We start from the raw sequence: 21,160 nt of genomic DNA, 5'->3' as shown, positions 1-21,160 counted from the left end.
TTTTTAAAACAAAATCAGAGCTGAAATGTAAGAAGAAGTGTTTTTTATAAGTTATCTTAATCCACTTATCAGAGCATTGTGTCTAAAGTACATATACAATAAAAAAGTCATTTGTATTTGTCTGCTAAGTGCCTTAGCTTTCACTTGGGCTATCAAGTCATCTTTTCTTTTTTAAAAAAATAATAGATGATCTTTATTTTTATGGAATTAAACCCCTTGTTTTCAAATGTCCCATTTCCCTTTGTCCCGTCATGGAAAAAGTTCAATCTTGTCTTCAGCAGGGTTAAGGCCACTGACCAGAATTTTTGCTCCATATCAAAGCACAGTCCAGTCCAGCATCTGGCTAGCTTAACTTGTATTCCCAGTTGCAGTCTGTTGCCCGTGGGGTCCTCATGGCCATGGGCCATGCAGCTGCTTAAGACCACATGGCAGCTAGAGCATGGGCAAGTGCAGGTCATGGAGCAAGAGAGTGAGAGGGAACAAGGGGCACGATAGAGAGGGAACTCTTTGGAGATTTTTTAACCTTCCAAGATTACGCATGCTTGCAGTGGCTTCCTCCCAGCCGATCCATGGTTCCCTGGGCTAGACTGACAGGCAAGTACCTTCCTTACATCACCTTGACTTCACTGTGCAGGTGCCCACATCCCCCTTTGGTGGATCCCTTCCCTCGGTGATTGGCAGGGAATGGACAGGTGCTTTTAATTAAGTAATCTTAAAAATCAATCTTTATGCCCAACATTCCTAACCCTTTGCACTCGCTTTTTTCTCGATTCCTGCTACCAATGCTAACCGTGTCGAGTCACACTCGACATCTGAGTGCAAAAGGTTAAGCCTCACTGTAGTGTGTGCATGTGTGTGCAGCCTATGCACAGCCAACATCATTAATTAACACCTATCAAGTGTTATGTGCAAGCTGCTTTTATAGGAACAGAGAGAGAGGCAGAGCACAATCCACAACACTTTAGAATGTTAAAAGGGAACTCTTTTCATTTGCTAAAACTTATTTGAAAACACAAAAGATAATGAATTCAGCAGTATATCTACATACACATACTTTTTTCATGTTTCCAAATATTAATTTTAAAAAATTTTAGATGAAAGCTTATTAGTCTGACCAGCTCCTGCTTTTTATTTCTCTCATGGAGTCATAATATTCTGAGGTGCTGCATCATATTATTAGCACAGTAACTATTCCTGATGTCACAAAGGATTGTTACTTCTAGTAGTTTGACCAAATGGATACATAGGGAACCAAGAGCCTGTTATCATATAAATAATTAGGGGGTGGGAGGGAAACTAATATCAAATATGTATGTAGGCATAGTTTTAAAAATAGATTTTTAACATATTTCATACAGAGAATTTATAAGAAGAAATGAAGTAATATTAAACCACAAAAGTATAAAGTAGCATGAAATTTATAGACTTTTAAATTATAAAAATAAATCAATATTTAGAAAAATTAATTTTAGACAGAATTTACTATTATGGTGCACATTACCTAGTGTGAAGAAAGATCATAATTATGCTGAAACTTCTTTCACACCCAGTACCATGCTGCCTCCCAATTGTCCTCCTCAGTCTTTTCAAAGATTTGAGCCTTTTAACTTCTCATGTAGGAAAGTTGGTGATGATACAGATGATAACAAATATAAGGCTTTTCTGTAAACATGAATGTAAAAATGTTCCAGAATTTACTTCAGTCATACTATTACATAGGTTTTATAGTCAGTTTCTATTAGCTGTCTCTCTTTTTTCTTTCAAATTCTAATATCTATACGTGTATCCATTTACACCTCTCTCTCTCTCTCTCTCTCTCTCTCTCTCTCTCTCTCTCTCTCTCTCTCTTCCCCCCCCCCCTCCCTCCTTAACTTAAACTGTTCAGGGTTTCTTTTTTCATATGCTGTATACTCTTGATACAAAATTAACAGCCTTACTGAACATACATCAGAGTAACTGTCACAAAGACTTGCTCCTTTTATATTCTGGAATAGTTTCTACCTCATCCATTAAATTTCCTAAACTTTAAAAATCAAATAATACCGAAGTAGTAGTGAAGAGGTGAGCTCACACACTACTGGAGGAAATGTACACTGGCTTTGGAAACCTGTTTGTCATTATCAAGAAAGTGGAAGATGTACAGATTATATGAACCAACAATACTGTCTATGCATTATAAATAATAGCTCAAACCTAGGAACAACCCAAGTATTAATCAGCAAAAGAACAAATAAATGTGATGCGTTCATACAATGCATATAGTACAGCAAGGAAGCATAAAACTGGATGAATTTTACAAACATATTGTTGAGTGTAAGAAGGTAGGCATAGCACAATAAATACAACATGATTTCAGTGAAATAAAGTTCAAGAAAATGAAGCATAAACCATATGTGGTGATTAAAACATAAAAATGTGCACACACATTCATGCTCAAAGTGAATGCTAACTTACCAAATTCTAGCCAAAGATCCCAGTCATTCAATAAATATTGAGTGCTTATTATGTACTAGGCATTTGCTGCCCTTAAGGAGAAATATTTGCCGCCTATTTGGGGAAAAATGTAAGTAAAATCAGAAATTAGGATAGACTAATACATCACGATAGTTTTATTCAGTGGTGTTTTTAGATATTTTTTTTTCAGCCTTACTCTATAGTTTGTACCTGGTAATGAAATAAATTTAGTAGCAATATTTTTTGAGACATAATATTTTACTACTTCCTGCTTTTGGCTGCTTAACAGTACTGGAAGTGCAGTATTTCTTTAAATGTAAAGCCCTGCTCTTACCTAGTGTGAAGAAAGATCATAATTATGCTGAGAACTAGTTTGTGTGACAAGTCATCATTAAAAAAATATAGCAGGGCTTAAAGAGTTGCTGGGCTACACTTTATCCAGTGGTTGGATATCTTATAATTATGGAAAATTAAAATACAAATTTTAGGAGGAGCAGCAACTGCGTGAGCAGCCTGCTCCTTGCCAGCCAGAGGAGCCACCACTGCTGCAAACAGCACCTACCAGAGGAGCCACTGCCAACTGAGGAGCAGCCACCGCCCGAGGAGCTGCTACCACCCAAGGAGCCATTGCTGCCCAAAGAGCAGCCTCTGCACGACTCAACAACTAGATCCTTCGGTGAGAGCAAAAATGGTGAGACAAAGAAACCCCCCCTCAAAGGAAATAAAAGGAAGAATAGCCAGAAAGCAGCTAAGTGAAACAAGCATGCAGTACGTCAGAAAAAGAAATCAGAATAAGAGCAATACAATTCATAAACCAGATGGATGAAAAATATCAACTTATGTAAGAATCAAGAAGAAATAAAGAGTGATATAGCTGCAATAAAAAACACCATGGAAAGTTTCAATAGTAGACTAGGAGAAGCGGAGGACCAAATTAGCAAATTAGAAGACAGGGAAGCAAAACACAACCAAACTGAACTGCAGTTGGAGAAAAAAATTAAAAGACAGGAGGAGAGCCTAAGGGAGCTTTGAGACAACATGAAACGAACCAACATACAAATAATAGGAGTGCCAGAACGACAAGAAAAGGTACAAGGGTTAGAAAACCTATTTGAAGAAATGTCAGAAAACTTCCCTGATGTGGGGAAGAAAAAAAATCACACAATCACAGAGAGTCCCAAACAAAATGAACCCAAAAAGACCCACACCAAGACACATCGTAATTACGATGGCAAATGTTCAGGACAAAGAGAGTCTTAAAGGCTTCAAGAGAGAGAGACAGAAAGTTATGTACAAGGGATCTCCCATTAGATTACCAAATGATTTCTCAACAGAAACACATCAGGTTAGAAAGGAATGGAAGGAAATTTACAAAGGGATGTAAAGCAAGGGACTGAATCCAAGAATACTCTCTCCAGCAAGGCTATCTTTCAGAATTGAAGGGGAAATAAGGAGCTTCACAGACAAAAAAAAAAGGCTAAGGGAGTTTATCACTACAAAGCCAACAATGGAAGAAATGCTAAAGGGACTGGTATAAGCAGAAGAAATAAAAAGGTAAGAAGGAACACAGGCACAAAAAATAAAAATGGCTACAAACAAGTACCTATCAATAATAACTTTAAATGTAAATGGACTAAATGCTCCAATCAAAAGACATAGAGTGGCTGAATGGATTTAAAAAAATGACCCATATATATGCTGTCTACAAGAGACCCACCTCAGAACAAGGGATTCACACGGACTGAAAGTGAAGGGATGAAAAAATACTTTTCAGGCAAATGGAAATGAAAAAAAAGCCGGGGTAGCAATACCTATATCTTACAAAATAGACCTCGAAGTAAAGCCCATAACAAGAGATAAGGAAGGCCACTTCATAATACTAAAGTGATTGATACAAAAAGAGGGTATAACCCTGGTAAACATATATGCACCCAATGCAGGAGCACCCAAATTCATAAAAAAACTCCTGGAAGATATCAAGGGCGAGATTGACAACAATACAAACATAGTAGGGGACTTTAATACCCCACTGACATCACTGAATAAATCCTCTAGACAAAAAGTCAGCAAAGAAAGCAATCTTAAATGACCCACTAGATCAGATGGACTTAATTGACATCTTCAGAACATTTCACCCCAAAGCCACAGAATATACGTTCTTCTCAAGTGCACATGGGACATTTTCAAAGATAGATCACATATTGGGTCACAGGCAAAGTCTCTCCAAATTCAAGAAGATCGAAATCATACCAAGTATCTTCTCAGATCACAATGGCATAATAGTAGAAATAAACTACAATAAAAACAATCAAATCAAGTCAAACACTTGGAAGCTGAATAACATGCTACTAAACAAGGATTGGGTTATTACCAAAGAGATCAAAGAAGAAATTTCAAAACATCCTGGAAACGAATGACAATGCAAACACAACAATCCAAAATATGTGGGACACAGTGAAAGCAGTCCTGAAAGGGAATTATAGCTCTACAGGCCTACCTCAAAAAAATGCTAATACATCAACTAACTCTGCAACTTAAAGAATTATAAAGAGAGCAACAAGAAAACCCCAGAGTGAGCAGAAGAAGGAAATAATATGGATCAGAGCAGAAATAAATGACATAAGAGACAAAAAAAAACCAACAAAATATTAATGAAACCAAGAGCAGTTTCTCTGAAAGGATAAATAAGATTAATGGATCTCTAGCCAGGCTCACAAGAACCAAAGAGAGGGGAACCAAATAAAATCAGAAATGAAAGAGGTGAAATAACAAGAAATCCCACAGAAATACAAAGAATTGTTAAAAAATACTATGAACAACTCTGTTCCAATGAACTAGACAACCTAGAGAAAATGGACATATTCCTAGAAAAATACAACCTTCCAAAACTCAATCAGGAAGAACCTAAAAATCTCAATAGGCCGATAACTATGGAAGAAATTGAAGCAGTCATCAAAAAGCTTCCAGCAAACAAAAGCCTGGGGCCAGACGGCTTCACTGGGGAGTTTTCCAAACATTCAAAGAAGAACTAAACCTATCCTTAGACTATTCCAAAAAATTCAGGAGGAAGGCACACTTCCAAGCTCATTCTATGAAGCCAGCATTACCTGAATATCACAACCAGATAAAGACAACACAATGAAAGAGAACTACAGGCCAATATGCCTCATGAACACAGATGCCAGAATCCTCAACAAAATTATATCAAATTAGATCCAGTATTACATTAGAAAGATCATACACCATGACCAAGTAGGATTTATTCCGGGGATGCAAGGATGGTACAATATCCACAAATCAATAAAAGAGATACATCACTAACCAGATTGAGAGATAAAAATCACATAATTATATCAATTGGTGCAGAAAAAGCATTTGACAAAATCCAACACCCTTTCCTGATAAAAACCCTCCACAAAATGGAAATTGGGGGACTCATACCTCAACATAACAAAAGTCTTGTATGACAAACCTACAGCTAACATCATACTCAATTGGCAAAAACTAAAACCATTTCACCTAAGAACAGGAACGAGACAGGGATGCACACTTTCATCACTCTCGTTCAATATAGTACTGGAAGTGCTAGGGATAGTGATCAGACAAGAAGAAGAAATAAAAGGTGTCCAAATTGGAAAAGAAGATGTAAAACTGTCATTTGCAGACGACATGATAGTATACATAGAAAATCCTAAAGACTCCATCAAAAAATTATTAGACTTAATAAATAATTTGGCAGTGTAGCAGGATACAAAATTAATGCCAAGGAATCTGTGGCATTTTTATACACGAATAGTAAACTAACAGAAAGAGAGATTTAAAACACAATCCTATTTACCATCGAACCAAAGAAATTAAGATACCTAGGAATAAACTTAACTAAGGAGGTAAAAGACCTGTTCTCAGAAAACTACAGGACACTTAACCTTTTGCACTCAGATGTTGAGTGTGACTTGACACGGTTAGCATTAAATGCCTTTATTTACTAGAATAAAGGAATCGAGAAAAAAGCAAGCGAGTGCAAAGGGTTAAAAAAGAGACAGAGGAAGACATAAATAGATGGAAGAACATACCATGTTCATGGATTGGTAGAATCAACATCATTAAAATATCCATACTACCCAAAACAATCTATAGATTCAATGCATTCCCCATTAAAATACCAACAGTATATTTCACAGACCTAGAAGGAACTCTTCAAAAATTCATATGGAATAAAAAAAGACCCTGAATAGCTGCAGCAATCCTGAGAAAGAAGAACAAAGTAGGAGGGATCTCAATACCAGATTTCAAGCTGTATTACAAAGCCACTGTTCTCAAAACTGCCTGGTACTGGCACAAGAACAGACATGTAGACCAATGGAATAGAATAGAGAACCCAGAAATCGACCCAAACCAGTAGTGCTCAATTAATATTTGACAAAGGAGGCAAGAACATACAATGGAGTCAAGACATTCTCTTCAATAAATGGTGTTGGGAAAATTGGACAGATCCATGCAAAAAAAAATGAAATTAGACCACCAACTTATACCATATACAAAAATAAACTCAAAATGGATAGAGGATTTAAACATAAGACGGTAAGCCATAAAAATATTAGAGGAATCCACAGGCAGTTAAATCTCAGACATATGCCGAAGCAATATCTTCATATACAGCTCCTAGGGAGAAATGAAAGAGAAAATAAATGGGACTACATCAAAATAAAAAGCTTCTGTACAGTAATAGAAACCATCAACAAAACAAGAAAGCCCACTACATGGGAGAACATATTTGCCAATGTTATCACCATAAGGGTTTAAATGTCAACATTTACAGGGAACTCATACAATTTGACAAAATAAAGATAAACAACCCAATGGAAAAATGGGCAACAAACCTAAATAGATACTTTTAGAAAGAGCACATAAGGAAGGCCAAGAGACATATGAAAACATGCTCAAAGTCACTAATCATTCGAGAGATGCAAATCAAAACAACAATGTGGTACCATCTCACACGTGTCAGAATGGCTATCATCAACAAACGACAAGTGCTGGCGAGGATGCGGAGAAAAAAGAACCCTCGTGCACTGCTGGTGGGAATGCAGACTGGTGCAGCCACTGTGGAGAACAGTATGGAATTTCCTCAAAAAACTAAAAATGGAACTCCCATTTGACCCAGTGATCCCACTTCTAGGACTCTATCCCAAGAAACTAGAAACACCAATCAGAAAGGATATATGCACCCCTATGTTCATAGCAGCACAATTTACAATAGCTAAGATTTGGAAACAACCTAAGTGCCCATCAGCAGAGAAGTGAATTAGAAAACTATGGTAAATCTACATAATGGAATACTACACTGCAGTAAAAAAAAAAGGGAATTCTCACCCGTTGCAAAAGCATGGATGGAACTGGAGAGCATTTTGCTAAGCGAAATAAGCCAGTCAGAGAAAGATAAATATCACATGATCTCACTCATTTGTGGAATGTAATGATGAACAAAAATAGTTCCAGAGACAGAGAAGCATCGATCAGACCTCAGAGGGAAGGTAGGGGAGGGTGGGGGTAAGCAGGAGAGAGCAACCAAAGGACTTGTATGCATGCATATAAGCCTAACAAACGGACACAGACACCAGGGGGGTGAGGGCATGAGTGGGGGTGGGGCAAAGGGGGGATAAGGACACATATGTAATACCTTAATAAAGAAAAATAAAGAAAATGAACTTTATTGAGGTAACTACTCAGGATGCTTCACAATTACAAGTTACTTATGATACGAGTTAAAAGTGAACCTGCATCCAGAGATATGACATTTTTGTGTAAAGGACCTTTGGAAATTATTTTTAAGTGAATAATAATATTACTCATTTCAATATAATATAAATCTATAGAGCTATCTTGACTGGAAAAATAGTTTATATGGACTTGTGCATGACATATCCTAATATATATTTTAAATAATTTGTAAGATGCCTTTAAAGACTTTGCTCCTTTTAGTGCAGTAAAAGAATATAGAGTTATAATTTATTTCATTCTCTGAGTTTTAAAAATATGTTAATAAAATTCTCTTCAATTTTATTTCCCTGGTTCATTGGTTAAAAGAAGGGGGAAGGGAGGGAAGAAAGATGGGTATAAACATTCCTGTAGTGGAGGTTAATATTTTTTCAACTCAGATATCTATTATTATCTGTGCTTTGCTTTGCTATTCTTCTCAAATTTGGTAATAATGTTATTTCTAGTATAGAACTTGAGTTTATTCCCTGCAACCAACTCTTAATAATACATGAGTTAAGAGCAATGTTGTAGACAATCCAAACAGGGCAGGAGGGGGCAGGTAGGGAATGGGAAAAGGAAGCAAAGAACGGAAGAAACACACTGTGGCTCTGCAACACAAATATCTAATTTGTCTTCTAATTGTATTATTATATATTGCATTAATAAATTGGATGAACAAATTTGTTGAACAAATTTGTATTAAAATATATTGAGATGAATTTTTAAAGTATTGAATAGCTGAGTATTGAGAAGAAGTCAGCTTAGCTTTTACAGTTCACTGCAGATAGACTTCACATAGTTTCTAAGCCTTAGTTGTCTAGTACATGAAATTAATGCTAAGCTCTTCTCTAAGATTTCTAAATTCGAAGCATACACTATTTATATTTTGAAATCTCATATTTACTCAGCAATGAGAATCAAAATATATTTGAACTTTGCAATTTAGAGGGTAGTATATCCTGTATGTTCACATTATTAAAAGTCTGAACATTTATGTTTGTAATCCTAATGTTCAGTTTTCTCCAACATCATCCAATTACAAATTGTCCAGCAATTCAGATAATTTATATTATTAGAAAATAAAACTTTGGAAATTAAATTTCTAAATGAAATATAACTTTCTTCCTAGCTCATCTGACAAGTTACCCTGGCAATTAAGAATTTCCTGTGATCTTATTAAGTTGATTAGCATAGGGCCCTGTTCTTATCTATATAATAATACAATAAAGTGGACAAAAAACTCTTTTCATTTTAGTATGGATTTTCTTAAAATATATTGAAATTATGAAGCAAGTATTTATGACACAAAGCTATATAAGTTGTGTGTGTATATTATAAGAAATTATATATATTGTTTCACTATCAAATATTATTATTAGATAAACTAGAGGCCCGGTGCACACTTTTGTGCACAGGTGGGTTCCCTCGGCCTGGCTAGAGATAGGGGCCGATCCGGCCAGCCAGCCAGCCAGGGGGAGGGACCGCAGGAGGTTTGCCGGCCACAGGAGGTTGGCTTAGGGAGAGTACTGACCACCAGGGGCCAGCTGCTGCATTGAGTGTCTGCCCCCTGGTGGTCAGTGCGCATCATAGCAACCGGTTCGGTCGTAATGGTCTCTTAGGCTTTTATATATAGAGATAATATTATTAGACAGTGAATCAATATATAGGACCTTAGTTTCAGTTCTTTCATTAGAAAAATGAAAGTTTTTTATTTACTAACTTTATAGCTATATTTCCTTCGTGAGCGATTTCTTTTACTGATCCTTTCTTAATGCTTCTATAGCTGCATTATCCAGTGTGACAAGCCACTAGCCAGATTAGACTCTTTGAGCAATTAAAATGTGGCTAGTCTGAATTGACATGTAGCTGTAAGTGTAAAATACACTTGTATTTCAAAGATTTATTACAAAGAAGAGAATGTAAAATATTTCATTAATAATTTGTATGTTGACTGCATATTGGGATGATCATACTCAAGATATATTGAATTGAATAAAATATATTGCTAAAATGAATTTTTAACCTCTTTTTACATTTTTAATGTGGCTACTATTAAATTTATGTATGTGGCTTATATTTATGGCTGTCAAAACTGTTGGACAGAACTTTTCCTAGATTCTACCATATTTTATATAAGGAAGTCAGATTTAGAAAGACATTTTTTTCATCTCTTTCCATTCTTATGTTCAAGGGTTAGAAAGTATTCTAAAGCTATTTATATGTTCCAATAGTTAAATGACATCTGTTGTATATAATGTAATGTATGTTTGACTATTTGACCATTTGTTGTAATATTGAACTACTGGTATATTGGTGTGTTCTAGATTGGAGAGTAAAAGGAAAAGTGGCGCACAAAGTACCAAGAATTGAAAAAAAGAACATGCTTATGCACTATAGAAAATGTCATTTAAAACACCCCAGTCCTAACATTTAGGCATTATATATTGTGATCTAGAATTATACTATGCCATAGACAATTTCCTTTGATAATATCTAACTTTGAGAACCACTGATAGAAAGATATAGTTAGTGGTTTTCAAGGTGAGAAAAATTTTCCAAAAGAATATTAGTTCCTATTTTTTTACTCCTTATGGAGAATTGTCATTTGTGAAAGAGGAGGGGGAAATTTCATGTTATAGTCATAAACTCCTAAGACATAGAAAAGTTCTTTAAGCTCCTATATGATGCCAATGCAAATAATCTTTTCTTCTCTTAGAAAGTGATTATCTCTTTTCCCCATCCCACCCCATTTCCATGTTTATTTGTTTTGTTTTGTATTTCCAAAAAGACACTTAATGCCCTTCTTAGGTTTATTTTCTATTTACTCACTAAATAAGGAATAGCACTGTTATGTTTTATATTTGAAACTATAAGGTACATTTCTTTTTTCTTTTATTTTAAATTTAACTCTTTGTTTTACAGATGAGGGCAGAAGTGCAGTTGACCAAGCAGGTGGTGCACAGATTGTAATTGACCATTTAAGGTCACTGTGCAGTATAACAGATCCCGCCAATGAGAAGCTCTTGACTGTCTTTTGTGGCATGCTGATGAACTATAGCAATGAGAATGGTAAACAAAATTGAAAACTTGCTTTATCTCGGGGGGAGAAATTAAAAATCATCATTACTATAGCAAAAAACAAAAATATTTGGAAACATTATGAACAAAGAATTTGTGACATATAAAATTAGTAATTAGTTAACATAAAATTATGGTTTTTGAAAAACACAGAATGGTCCAATTTATTAAATGACACTAGTTATTGAAGGAACTAAAAAAAAAAACCCAATGGTATGGTTTAAGATTTCTTGCTATGAGCATTTTAAAAATAAATTATTTAAATAGTTTCTCCTGTCCAGGTGACTCATTTGGTGTATGAACATTGTCCCATACCGCAAAAGGTGGCAAGTTTGATTCCTGGTCAGGGCACATACCTAGGTTTTGGGTTTGATCCCTGGTCAGGGAGCATATGGGAGGCAACTGATGAATGTTTCTTTTTTTTTTCTCTCTCTTTCCCTCCCTCCTTCCTTCCTCTCTTCCTTCAAACTTAATAAAGCCATATCCTCAGGTGAGGATTTTTTTAAAAATACCTTCATGTTTATTACTTCATATTAATACCAGGAGTAGCTTTAAAACATAAACACCGTAAAAACAAAAAACTACCATAAACACTGTCTTTATAAGTAAAGTTATTTTATCTAGATACTAGATTTAGTTGTAAAAATAACAAAAATTTTTAATATAATCTAGCATTATAAAAATAAAGTTTAGAGCAATTCAGATGTCTAATTTGAGAAATTCAATAAGTACTTTATAGCCTATGTGGTTGTTAATCAAATGAACATAAAAGGAGTGGCATGATGGTTTCACTATACTTTTAAATGTCACAAAATTGATTTATTTATTATTTTATATGAATTACTTTATGGGTCAGATGTTAAAATTCTAGTAGTTTCCTAGAATAGAAATCAGTTCTTTCTGTGGTTTATTTCATAATGCCATTTTAAATTGGAGTCTGTGATAGAGACATTTTATTTGTATATTGACCATGCAATATTATTCTTAACTTTCATGTGTTTTAGAAACATAAGGCCTTTTTAGGCATATTCTTTTTTATTTTTTCACTTAGTAGTCATGGGTTCAAAGAAATATTCTCAATAATTGAAAAAAAAATATATGAACGTCAATAACACATGACTACTGACATTTGACCTGGTGGTGGAGATAATAGCAAATGGCATGGGCTGTGGCTCTTGTCCCATTGAAAGGGTAGAACCACTACCCTCTTCTCTAGCCAGTTGTTTCTATATGGCAATTTGGTCAAATGCTACCAAATTTTTTCATCTGGGGGAGGGAGGTAAGCTGAAAATCCAGCTTTGCACATGACACCTGAGTTTTAAATGTTCAATTACATTGGCCTTTTTAGCACTTATAAGTTAAACAGAATGTTTCCTGGGGTTACATTGTATCCAAGAGACACAAGTTTTAAACCTGAGTTAAAATTATCCATAATAATAATAGTTTTCTTTCATCAAATGGCTTGCCTATTAAATTCAAACTAATAACAAATGGTAGTCTTTTTATAAGGTCAATTACTTCTGTTTTCCTTGCACTGTCATGGAATCATTTTTGAAAAGAAAATGTCCTAACTATGAATAAGAGAAACAGAAACAACAGTCTGGGTAACCTACAAAATGAATAGCTAGTGCCTAAATAATTTAAATTAGACCATAAAACACGGGTATCTGAATTGCATTAAGAAATCATTGGTCAGTTGTTCATTTTGCTTCCTTTCTATTCAACTTCATTCAGGTTTGGACACCTGAGAAAGTGGGACAAATGCTAAGTGGGAGAATGATTTAGAAAGATAAATGAAAGAAACTAGTCATGGAGTGATAGCAGCTTTGGGTATAAAAGAGTTAGCCTTGTTATGCATCTAATCTGTTTGTTTGTCCTTTGAGAAAACTGTTGCTCAAAAGCCTGTACCAAAGCATATCACATGGCCAGATGGTCGTCAAGAACATCACTAATTCTAATCCAAAAGAGCCTGTGATTGAATCCACGTTCTAGAACAAGCATGTCAAACTCAAAGGCTAACACAGGCCAAATAAACAAGGTTTAAGTTTATGTGAGCCGCAAAAAAAACAAAAGCTTCAATTTTCATAGAAACATAGGTTTATTTCAATAGAGACATGCTGAATACAAAGGGCTGAAATAAATAATCGTTAACATAAAATAATAGAACATTTTAATAAAAATTAATATTTTTTCTTGAACATTAACTTATCAGACACTGAAAAATTGCACAAATTAATAAGCGTAATGCAAATAAACCTATCTTTCTTGTTCTCCAAAAGCGAAATATTTCCTGTTGTACACACCAAACAAGTGAGTCCAAGACTAATGACTGGCAATCGGCTGCTAAAATATTCGCTGCTAGTGTTAGTGGAGAGAAATGGTGCGCCTGTGCGTAAGGGAAATGAATGCAACACGATTATAGTAATCAGTCAACAGCAAACATTGTAGTTCATTATTAGTAATTATGGTATAACAGGATATTGTGAAAATTAAGTTAGGAAATTTTTATTAAACGCTTCTTACATACCATTATATTGGCTGGGCCACAAAAATATTCGTTGAGGGCCACGAGTTTGACATGCTTGTTATAGGATATCAATGTTTAGAGAAGTACACTGAGAACATAATGATTAAAAACATGATGCACAGTCAAAATGCATAATAATGTTTTTTCTGTAGGAGTAGTTTTTTTCCCTGGTGTGAAAGTATTCCCAAGAAATAACTTAGAGACTTTGAAAAACTCTATTAACTTTTCTTAGACCATTATTGGAGCAGTGGTGTTTTTGTACCATTATTCTAAGAGCTGCAATTTGAATGCAGCTTTTAAAACTTGTTAGGTAAAATAGAAGTAAAGTCATTTTTAGTATTTTAAAGGAACAAATGCCAAACTTATAACTATCCCCTTTCCTCTGCTTCCCTTTATGTTTGTCTTTCATGAGGATCATAGTTTAAGAAGTGGTTCTTTTTCTCCATGACACTATTTAACTTACATTTTATTCCTTTTTAAGTTTTCATTTGCATAATTATTAAGCATCTTTGTTTTGTGTGTCATTTATTTACTCTTTTCTTTAAAATATGCATTTAAAGAATTTCCAACTTAAATTCTAGCTCTTGTTGGCTAACTTTAAATCATTTGATCCTGTCCACCTAGATGAGTCACTGAAACAAAACAAAAAACAGCAGAACTTTATGAAACTCGGGAGCCACTTTTTATTAGCACTGGTAAAATAAATGAAGTTTTTTTTTAATCTGTATTGACTATTGAATTTCAGTATACAAGCCTCTGCTACTTTCTGAGTAGAATAGTAGTTGGGTGATAAATACCTCCTTGCTATTCTAGCAGAAAAATAAACTGTACCCATGGACCCAATAACTTAAGCCTTATTTATAGGGAGTTTTCTTTAGTTCCATAGATAAAAATTTTTAAACATAAAGATAAGTATTAGAAATGGTCACAAAGACTCGCCAACATAGTTTCTCTGATAAGAACATTTTCAAATTGTTTATTAGTCCCAAAAGTGGATTGACACCAGACTGAGATTTAGGATATGTTGATTTCTGTCCATATAGTGGATAACCTTGATCATACCCAATTTTTAAATCCACTAAATAGGGACTAAAACAAGTTTCCTACACACATGCAAGGCATATATTGTGAAAATGCTTACTCGGTAAAGGTATTTTTCTACCCATTTATAAATTTGCATACAATTCAAGGTCCCTGAGTTTTAAAACTTTTGAACTCTCTCAAAATGATATACTTATAAGCTATGAGCTGAATATATTCTTTTGTTTCCTTGTTGGTGAAGCAATTAAAACTTTTTATATTCAGGTAAGTGTGGAATACATGAACAGAAAAAGTTGTAATTACTTTGCCAGAAAAGTCATATCAGTAATATTGTATAAATAAAATCAGGTTTAAATAGAATAAGAAAAACCTTTTGTTTAGTAAAAATCACTTCAATTTATGCTTTTGGGGAAAATCATACCTGTTTTTCACATGTTAAACAAGCACTCTTCAATTCTGTAGCCCTTTAAAATAGAACTGACTACTTGACAATTGTGATTAAGAGGAAGAAGCATATTGACATTTTAACATCCAATTTCAGGAAATGTATTGAACTTCCTATATATTCTTCATCTAGTTACAACTTTACATTTTTAATTATTTTATAAACGAGGAACTCAAACCTATTATTGAAGATATTTTTGTCTCATTAATTTCTTGAACATCTTTGTTCCTAGCTTTTGTTACCCAGTGCCAAACATTGCAGTGAAGACTGAAAATTTTGTTCACATATAGCTGTTTTCAACTGTAGTGCCATTTTAGCATATAGTAGGAGTTTGGAAAATATTTAAATATTTATTAGTTGACTTTTCTGGATACTTAGTATTGTCTAAAAAAGTTTTATTAACAAAATTGAAACTTGGGAAGAAAAGTGATATTAGAATACATTTTTTCTTTAAGTAAGTTAGAAGCATTATTAACTCTTGTCCACTCTGTTAGCTGATATTCCATATTCATCTGCATGACAGGCAGTAGCAGAAAGTGGCATTGGAAACATGCTGATATTTACAGTGTTGAATCTGTGGTTAAAAATTTACTATAGGTGATTCACAAACTTGATAAATCTGCATGTGTATACTGGAAAGTTGATTGAAATTTGAATAGAAACAAACAGTAGTCTAAAGTAGCAATTTTTCAACCTTTTTCATCTCATGACACACATATACCAATTACTAAAATTCTCTGGCACACCAAAAGTACATTTTTTTGTGAATTGAGAAAAAAATATAATTTTGATTTATTCATGCTGGACAGCTATTGTTTTGTAGGCTGTTGTCATTTTTTTATTTGACAATCTAAGGCAGGGGAGGGGAACCTTTTTTCTGCCAAGGGTCATTTGGATATTTATAGTATCATTTGTGGGCCATACAAAATTATCAAATTAAAAATTATGTTGCTATAAAAAAAACACACCACAACTAGATTTATTGAACTTCGTGTCCCGCCTGTGGTTGCCTTGGCTGGGCCAGAACAAATGATATGATACTGCCGATGGGCCAGTCATTCCCCACACCTGATCTAAGGGAAAAGCGGTCAGTGCCCCTAACTAGTCAGGTATTGCATGTTTTAAAAATTCTAGTGGCACAGCCGTGTGCTCTGGCATACCAGTTGAAAATCGCTGATATTATAGCAAAGCACCAGCAAAATTTAACACCTTATTAGGGAGTCTATTAGTGTTTACCATTTTTATTATATTATAAGTAACCATTATTAGTCAATAAATATCTAAAGAACTCTATAACTAAGAGTTTAATGTATTTCCTAATACACCTACGTTAGGTAGAGACATAATACAGGGATAAGTATGTTATAATTCTAAAGCAAATTAATAATTAATAAACATTAAAGCAATGACTATAGTTATTTTACATAAACTATGCCGTAAGAGAAAACTAAGGGAATTAAACATTCCATAAAAAAAGGAAAAATTATTTTCCTTCTAAAATGAGTAATATAGTATACACAGTCTATGGACTGTCTTCTTCATGTGACCTATATCATATACAAGGTGTCCCAAAAATATGTATACACACTTAATAGCTGATAGCTCAATTGATGTTTCTTTCTTTTCAGATTTAACCCATTGGAATTCAAAGTGTGTGTACATTTTGGGTGAATACCCTATATATGATATATATATTTATGTGTGTATATACTAGTATATATGATTTTTACATATAGAGCTGATTTTTCTCTAATATCTTAACTCTCTATTGGTGAATTTATTTTCTGTGTGTGTGTGTGTGTGTGTGTGTGTGTGTGTGTGTGTGTGTGTATGGTTATTGAGATCTCTCCAGGATATTCTCATGATAATTCTCACATTTATTTGCTATGTGGACTTAATGATAACTGAACTATGGTTGAAATGAGGCCATCTGTGCAATTTATGAACTACAGCTCATGGGATATGTTATTGGAGCATAATAATTGAATTTAAATAAGTCTAATACTTAAATTCAGTTGTTGAAAATAGGCCTGTAAAGTATTTTCTCTCCTCTAATTTAAAGATCACTTAATATTTAATTCATTTCATTTCAACCAGTAGCAATAATTTCACAATTCTGCTCATACAATTATTCATTATCTCAGTGAACTCAGTTCAAAAACTTGGCTTACTTGTTTTTGCTTCATACTTAAAATAAGAAGAATATAAATTATATAGGAATAATTATATATAGGAATAGCTTTAATTAAAAAGCAGTTTGACCCTGAGTATATTATATTTTGGTATTACTTTATTACAGGTAAGCAAGAATCTTTCTCAGATGTTAGATGTTTAGGAAATGATTTGCTTTGAGGAACTATTCCCAAAGTGTATTTACTATGGGTACAAGCTAATTAATACTTCCATATATTTCCTAAGTACTAAAAACATTTTACCTAACATTAAGGAAAACAAAATTCAAAAATGTAAAATTTTATCTTTGCTATTCATTGTCTTCTTAAAATTATATACTATTTTTGTTGTTTTCTGTTTATAAAGGCATTGGAGATATACTTTTAAATTCACATCTTTTGAAGCCCAAGTTGTCAAAGTACTCAAAGTGTATAAATGACTTTTATTGTGAAGCTGAAAAGTTATAAAAAATATATCAACTCTTTACTAACTGTTATTTTCTTTGGAAAAACTCTCTGAATTTTTACTGTTTGTTCAATAGAACTTTCTAATCAATTTATTGTAGCAGGTTGCTTTCATGAAATTCTGTTATAAATGTTATTTTCAACAAATTGTTTTATGGAAGGTCAGAGCAATTAGTTGTTTTTGTACCTTCTGCTAGTTAGTTTTTCATCAGAATCCTCCTAAGCAATTATTATAATAATGCTGTTACTTAATGGACAGACTAAGATAAGAACTGAGTTTATAGTAGAGGTAAACCAAATGTACATTTTGGTTTGATTCCACATGGTCAAGTATTGATATTAATATTCAACTTTGGCCATTAAAGAATGAATTTCTGAATGAAAGAATCTTAAACTTTATTATAAAAATATGAAATGATTGTTATAGTTGTTTTGTTAATGATTTAAAGTTTGGCATTATATTACAGAAATAATACTTTCTCAGATTTGTCAGCTTTTGGATTGTTCCTGATCATTATAGTGCACTCAGCAATGTGATACTAAATAGATACCCAATTTTAAGTGAGAGCAGCAGAATAACAAAATATGTTTGTGGTTTGTCATTCCCTAACATGTTTTTCTTTTTTTAATTTTCTTTATGTCTGGACTAGAGATGATTAATCATAGATGTTAATGAATATTATTTTCAAGATTTTCCTCAGAGTGAATATTGGAGGTGACAGAGTTGGCTTTCTGATTTTAACTCATCCTCATAAGATATAGAGAATTCCCAAATTGGAATTTTTCTTGAAAAACTCATGGCTTTCTGAATGGAATTAAGTAACTAAAAATTAAAAACAGCTCCTAACATTTATTTTATGCTGTAAATTCTAAAGAGAATAAGTAATCTCTGTTATTCTGCCTTCATTTAACTTTTACATTTGTATATTTTCACTATTAGTTATTGTCACATTTTAATATTGTAATAGTATAAGTATACATTTATGTTTCAAATACTGGTAGGATTCCAAAATGTGAAGCACATAGAGAGATTTTCTCTGTATATGAAATGCTTATTTATATTTGAAAATTAATATTTAAATAGTAATAGTAAAACTGAGAGGCCAGGCCTTGTTTTTATTATTGATGTCACTACACCATTGAACTATGATGACATCAAGGCATATAAATATGGACCATGCGCAAGTTTTAAAGCTAGAGATAAATAATGGATTTTGGCCAAATATCAATGTATATTTAATTTAGATCATTTAAAATATCCAGAGAGAAATTCAAGGTAGAAAAATATCATTGGTAAATTAACTTGTATAAAAATTACTAATTCTGTTTTCTTTCTTTTTTTTAAGTAATTCTACTACAATTAAAATCCAGTTAACATCAAACTGCCTATATTTTATTTATGAAATTTTTTTAAATTAAATTCTGTTTGAAAAATGGGTATTAACTAGAAATCAGAAATTTTTGGTTATGAGCTGTGTCTTATTAATAGTTTGTGTGTTCCCAAATAACTTCTATGTAATTTTAAAGTATAAAACTTAATGATATAGACAACAGGGGGGTAAGGACATGAATGGGGGGGTTGGGGGAATAATAGGGGAATAAGGGCACATATGTAATACCATAATCAATAAAGAAATTTTAAAAAAACTTAATGATAGTAATGTTTCAGGGTAACTACTAATAATTGCTTTTTTATTTTTAAAAAGCCAGTTAATCCTTTTGTAAAACAGTTTGTAAGATATACATGTTGTAATGTTAATCTGGCATTTAGCTTCATTTAGGTGTAAAGTTATACTTTAGATAGCGCTTTTTTCTCAGCACTGCCATCTGAAAGCAGAGACTGGATTTATTTCTCTCAGAAAAAGATGCTTAAACAACAGCTGGCAGCAGTTCTCTTTAAAACAAACACAAATCCAGTTGTAACCTTTAAAAGGCCAATTTCTTTGTGAAATGGAAGTGCAGAGTTTTCTGTAATCAGAGTAGATATATTTGTAGAAATTTTCTTTGTAGCAGTATACATTATAAGAAGAGTTGATCTGTAGTAAATAATATACCCTAATGAGTCTAGGGGGAAAAAAAGATCTAGATTAAGACATAATCACTCTAGATGTCATTGGATTGAGAACAGTAAATGGATATGTCTCTTAAGAATAATAATTACATTTTTTCTTCCTCTTGTGATTTTTGCTTTGGAATCTTTTCTTGTTACTGTTGTTTTACATTACACTTACTCGTGTAATTTGGTCCTTTATCTCTAGAGCGCTTACAAGAGGGAAATTTTGCTCTGTAGAGACTCTTATTTTCAGAACCCAGGAAAAACTTCTCAATTCGCTTTTCCACATTTTTAGAAAGCAAAAAATGTGATGTGTAAATGTGTTGTTTTAAACCTCTGGTATTCTTAATACTAATGAATCTTGATTCTTTTTGTTTTTTCCTTTGAAATTTCTGTCATTAAAATGTATAACCTGGGACTTATATTACTGGGATAATCTTGGTGCAAAACCCATAATGCATCTTTTGTGTAAAGAGGGCTTTTAAAAGAATTGATTTTGAGGTTAATTTTAATCACATAAATATTTTTAGTTTTATATGCTCAACACTAGTTTAGAATAACAGCTCTTTACATTCCTTATCAATCAACAAAAAGGTACTCAGTAATAAGTAACTGAAAAGGAAGTTTTTACTTGTACCTGTACTTGTGTTTTTAGCTGTGAATCATCCTCTCAGTAGCTGTATTTAAGACAGTTTACTTTTTAGTGTTATAGTGGAGCTATAACTTGCTTAAACTCGTAAGTTTTACTTCACAGATATATAATTTCTAATTTATCTTTTCTTGGAAATAAAACTATGCCATTAGTTAAGGGCATTTTTACTCAGTCTTTATTATGCTGTAATGGTTTTTAGCCAATTTGTATTAGAACATCACATCAAGGTTTATATTTGCTTGTTTTTATTGTTTCAACTGTATATAATTCATTTAACTGTAGATGGGTTTTTATGTAAACCTGTAAATAGGATACTCTTTATACTATGAATAATATACATACCATATGTACATACTAATGTGGAAATTGTGTTTTGAATGGTGTGTCATTTTAAGTTTCATTATTCATTAAGTCATATTTACCAATAAACTTAAGTTTTATAACATTGTAAGAGCCTTTCCTTAGGAATGAGATAAACATGTGCTATAATCTTCTTAAGAAACTTTTTCTATTT

At 33.1% G+C, this 21,160-nt stretch overlaps 1 protein-coding gene across 5 annotated transcripts in view; it reads left to right on the top strand.

Moving 5' to 3' along the window:
- The window catches only part of RAP1GDS1 (Rap1 GTPase-GDP dissociation stimulator 1), a 130,448-nt gene that overhangs the window by 69,056 nt on the left and 40,232 nt on the right, over positions 1–21,160 (top strand). For 3 of the 5 annotated variants that reach the window (XM_079766483.1, XM_079766481.1, XM_079766482.1), the window contains exon 5: positions 11,137–11,283. The exons of the other annotated variants lie outside the window; for them this stretch is intronic. In XM_079766483.1, the coding sequence (XP_079622609.1) occupies positions 11,137–11,283 (147 nt within the window). The remainder of the gene's footprint in view (positions 1–11,136; positions 11,284–21,160) is intronic. 5 annotated transcript variants of the gene reach the window in all.

This window comes from Cnephaeus nilssonii (genome assembly GCF_951640355.1).
Source record: "Cnephaeus nilssonii genome assembly, chromosome: 1".
NCBI lineage: Eukaryota > Metazoa > Chordata > Mammalia > Chiroptera > Vespertilionidae > Cnephaeus > Cnephaeus nilssonii.
Note: the sequence above shows the minus strand (reverse complement) of the source record. Positions and strands in the feature narration are given on the sequence as shown.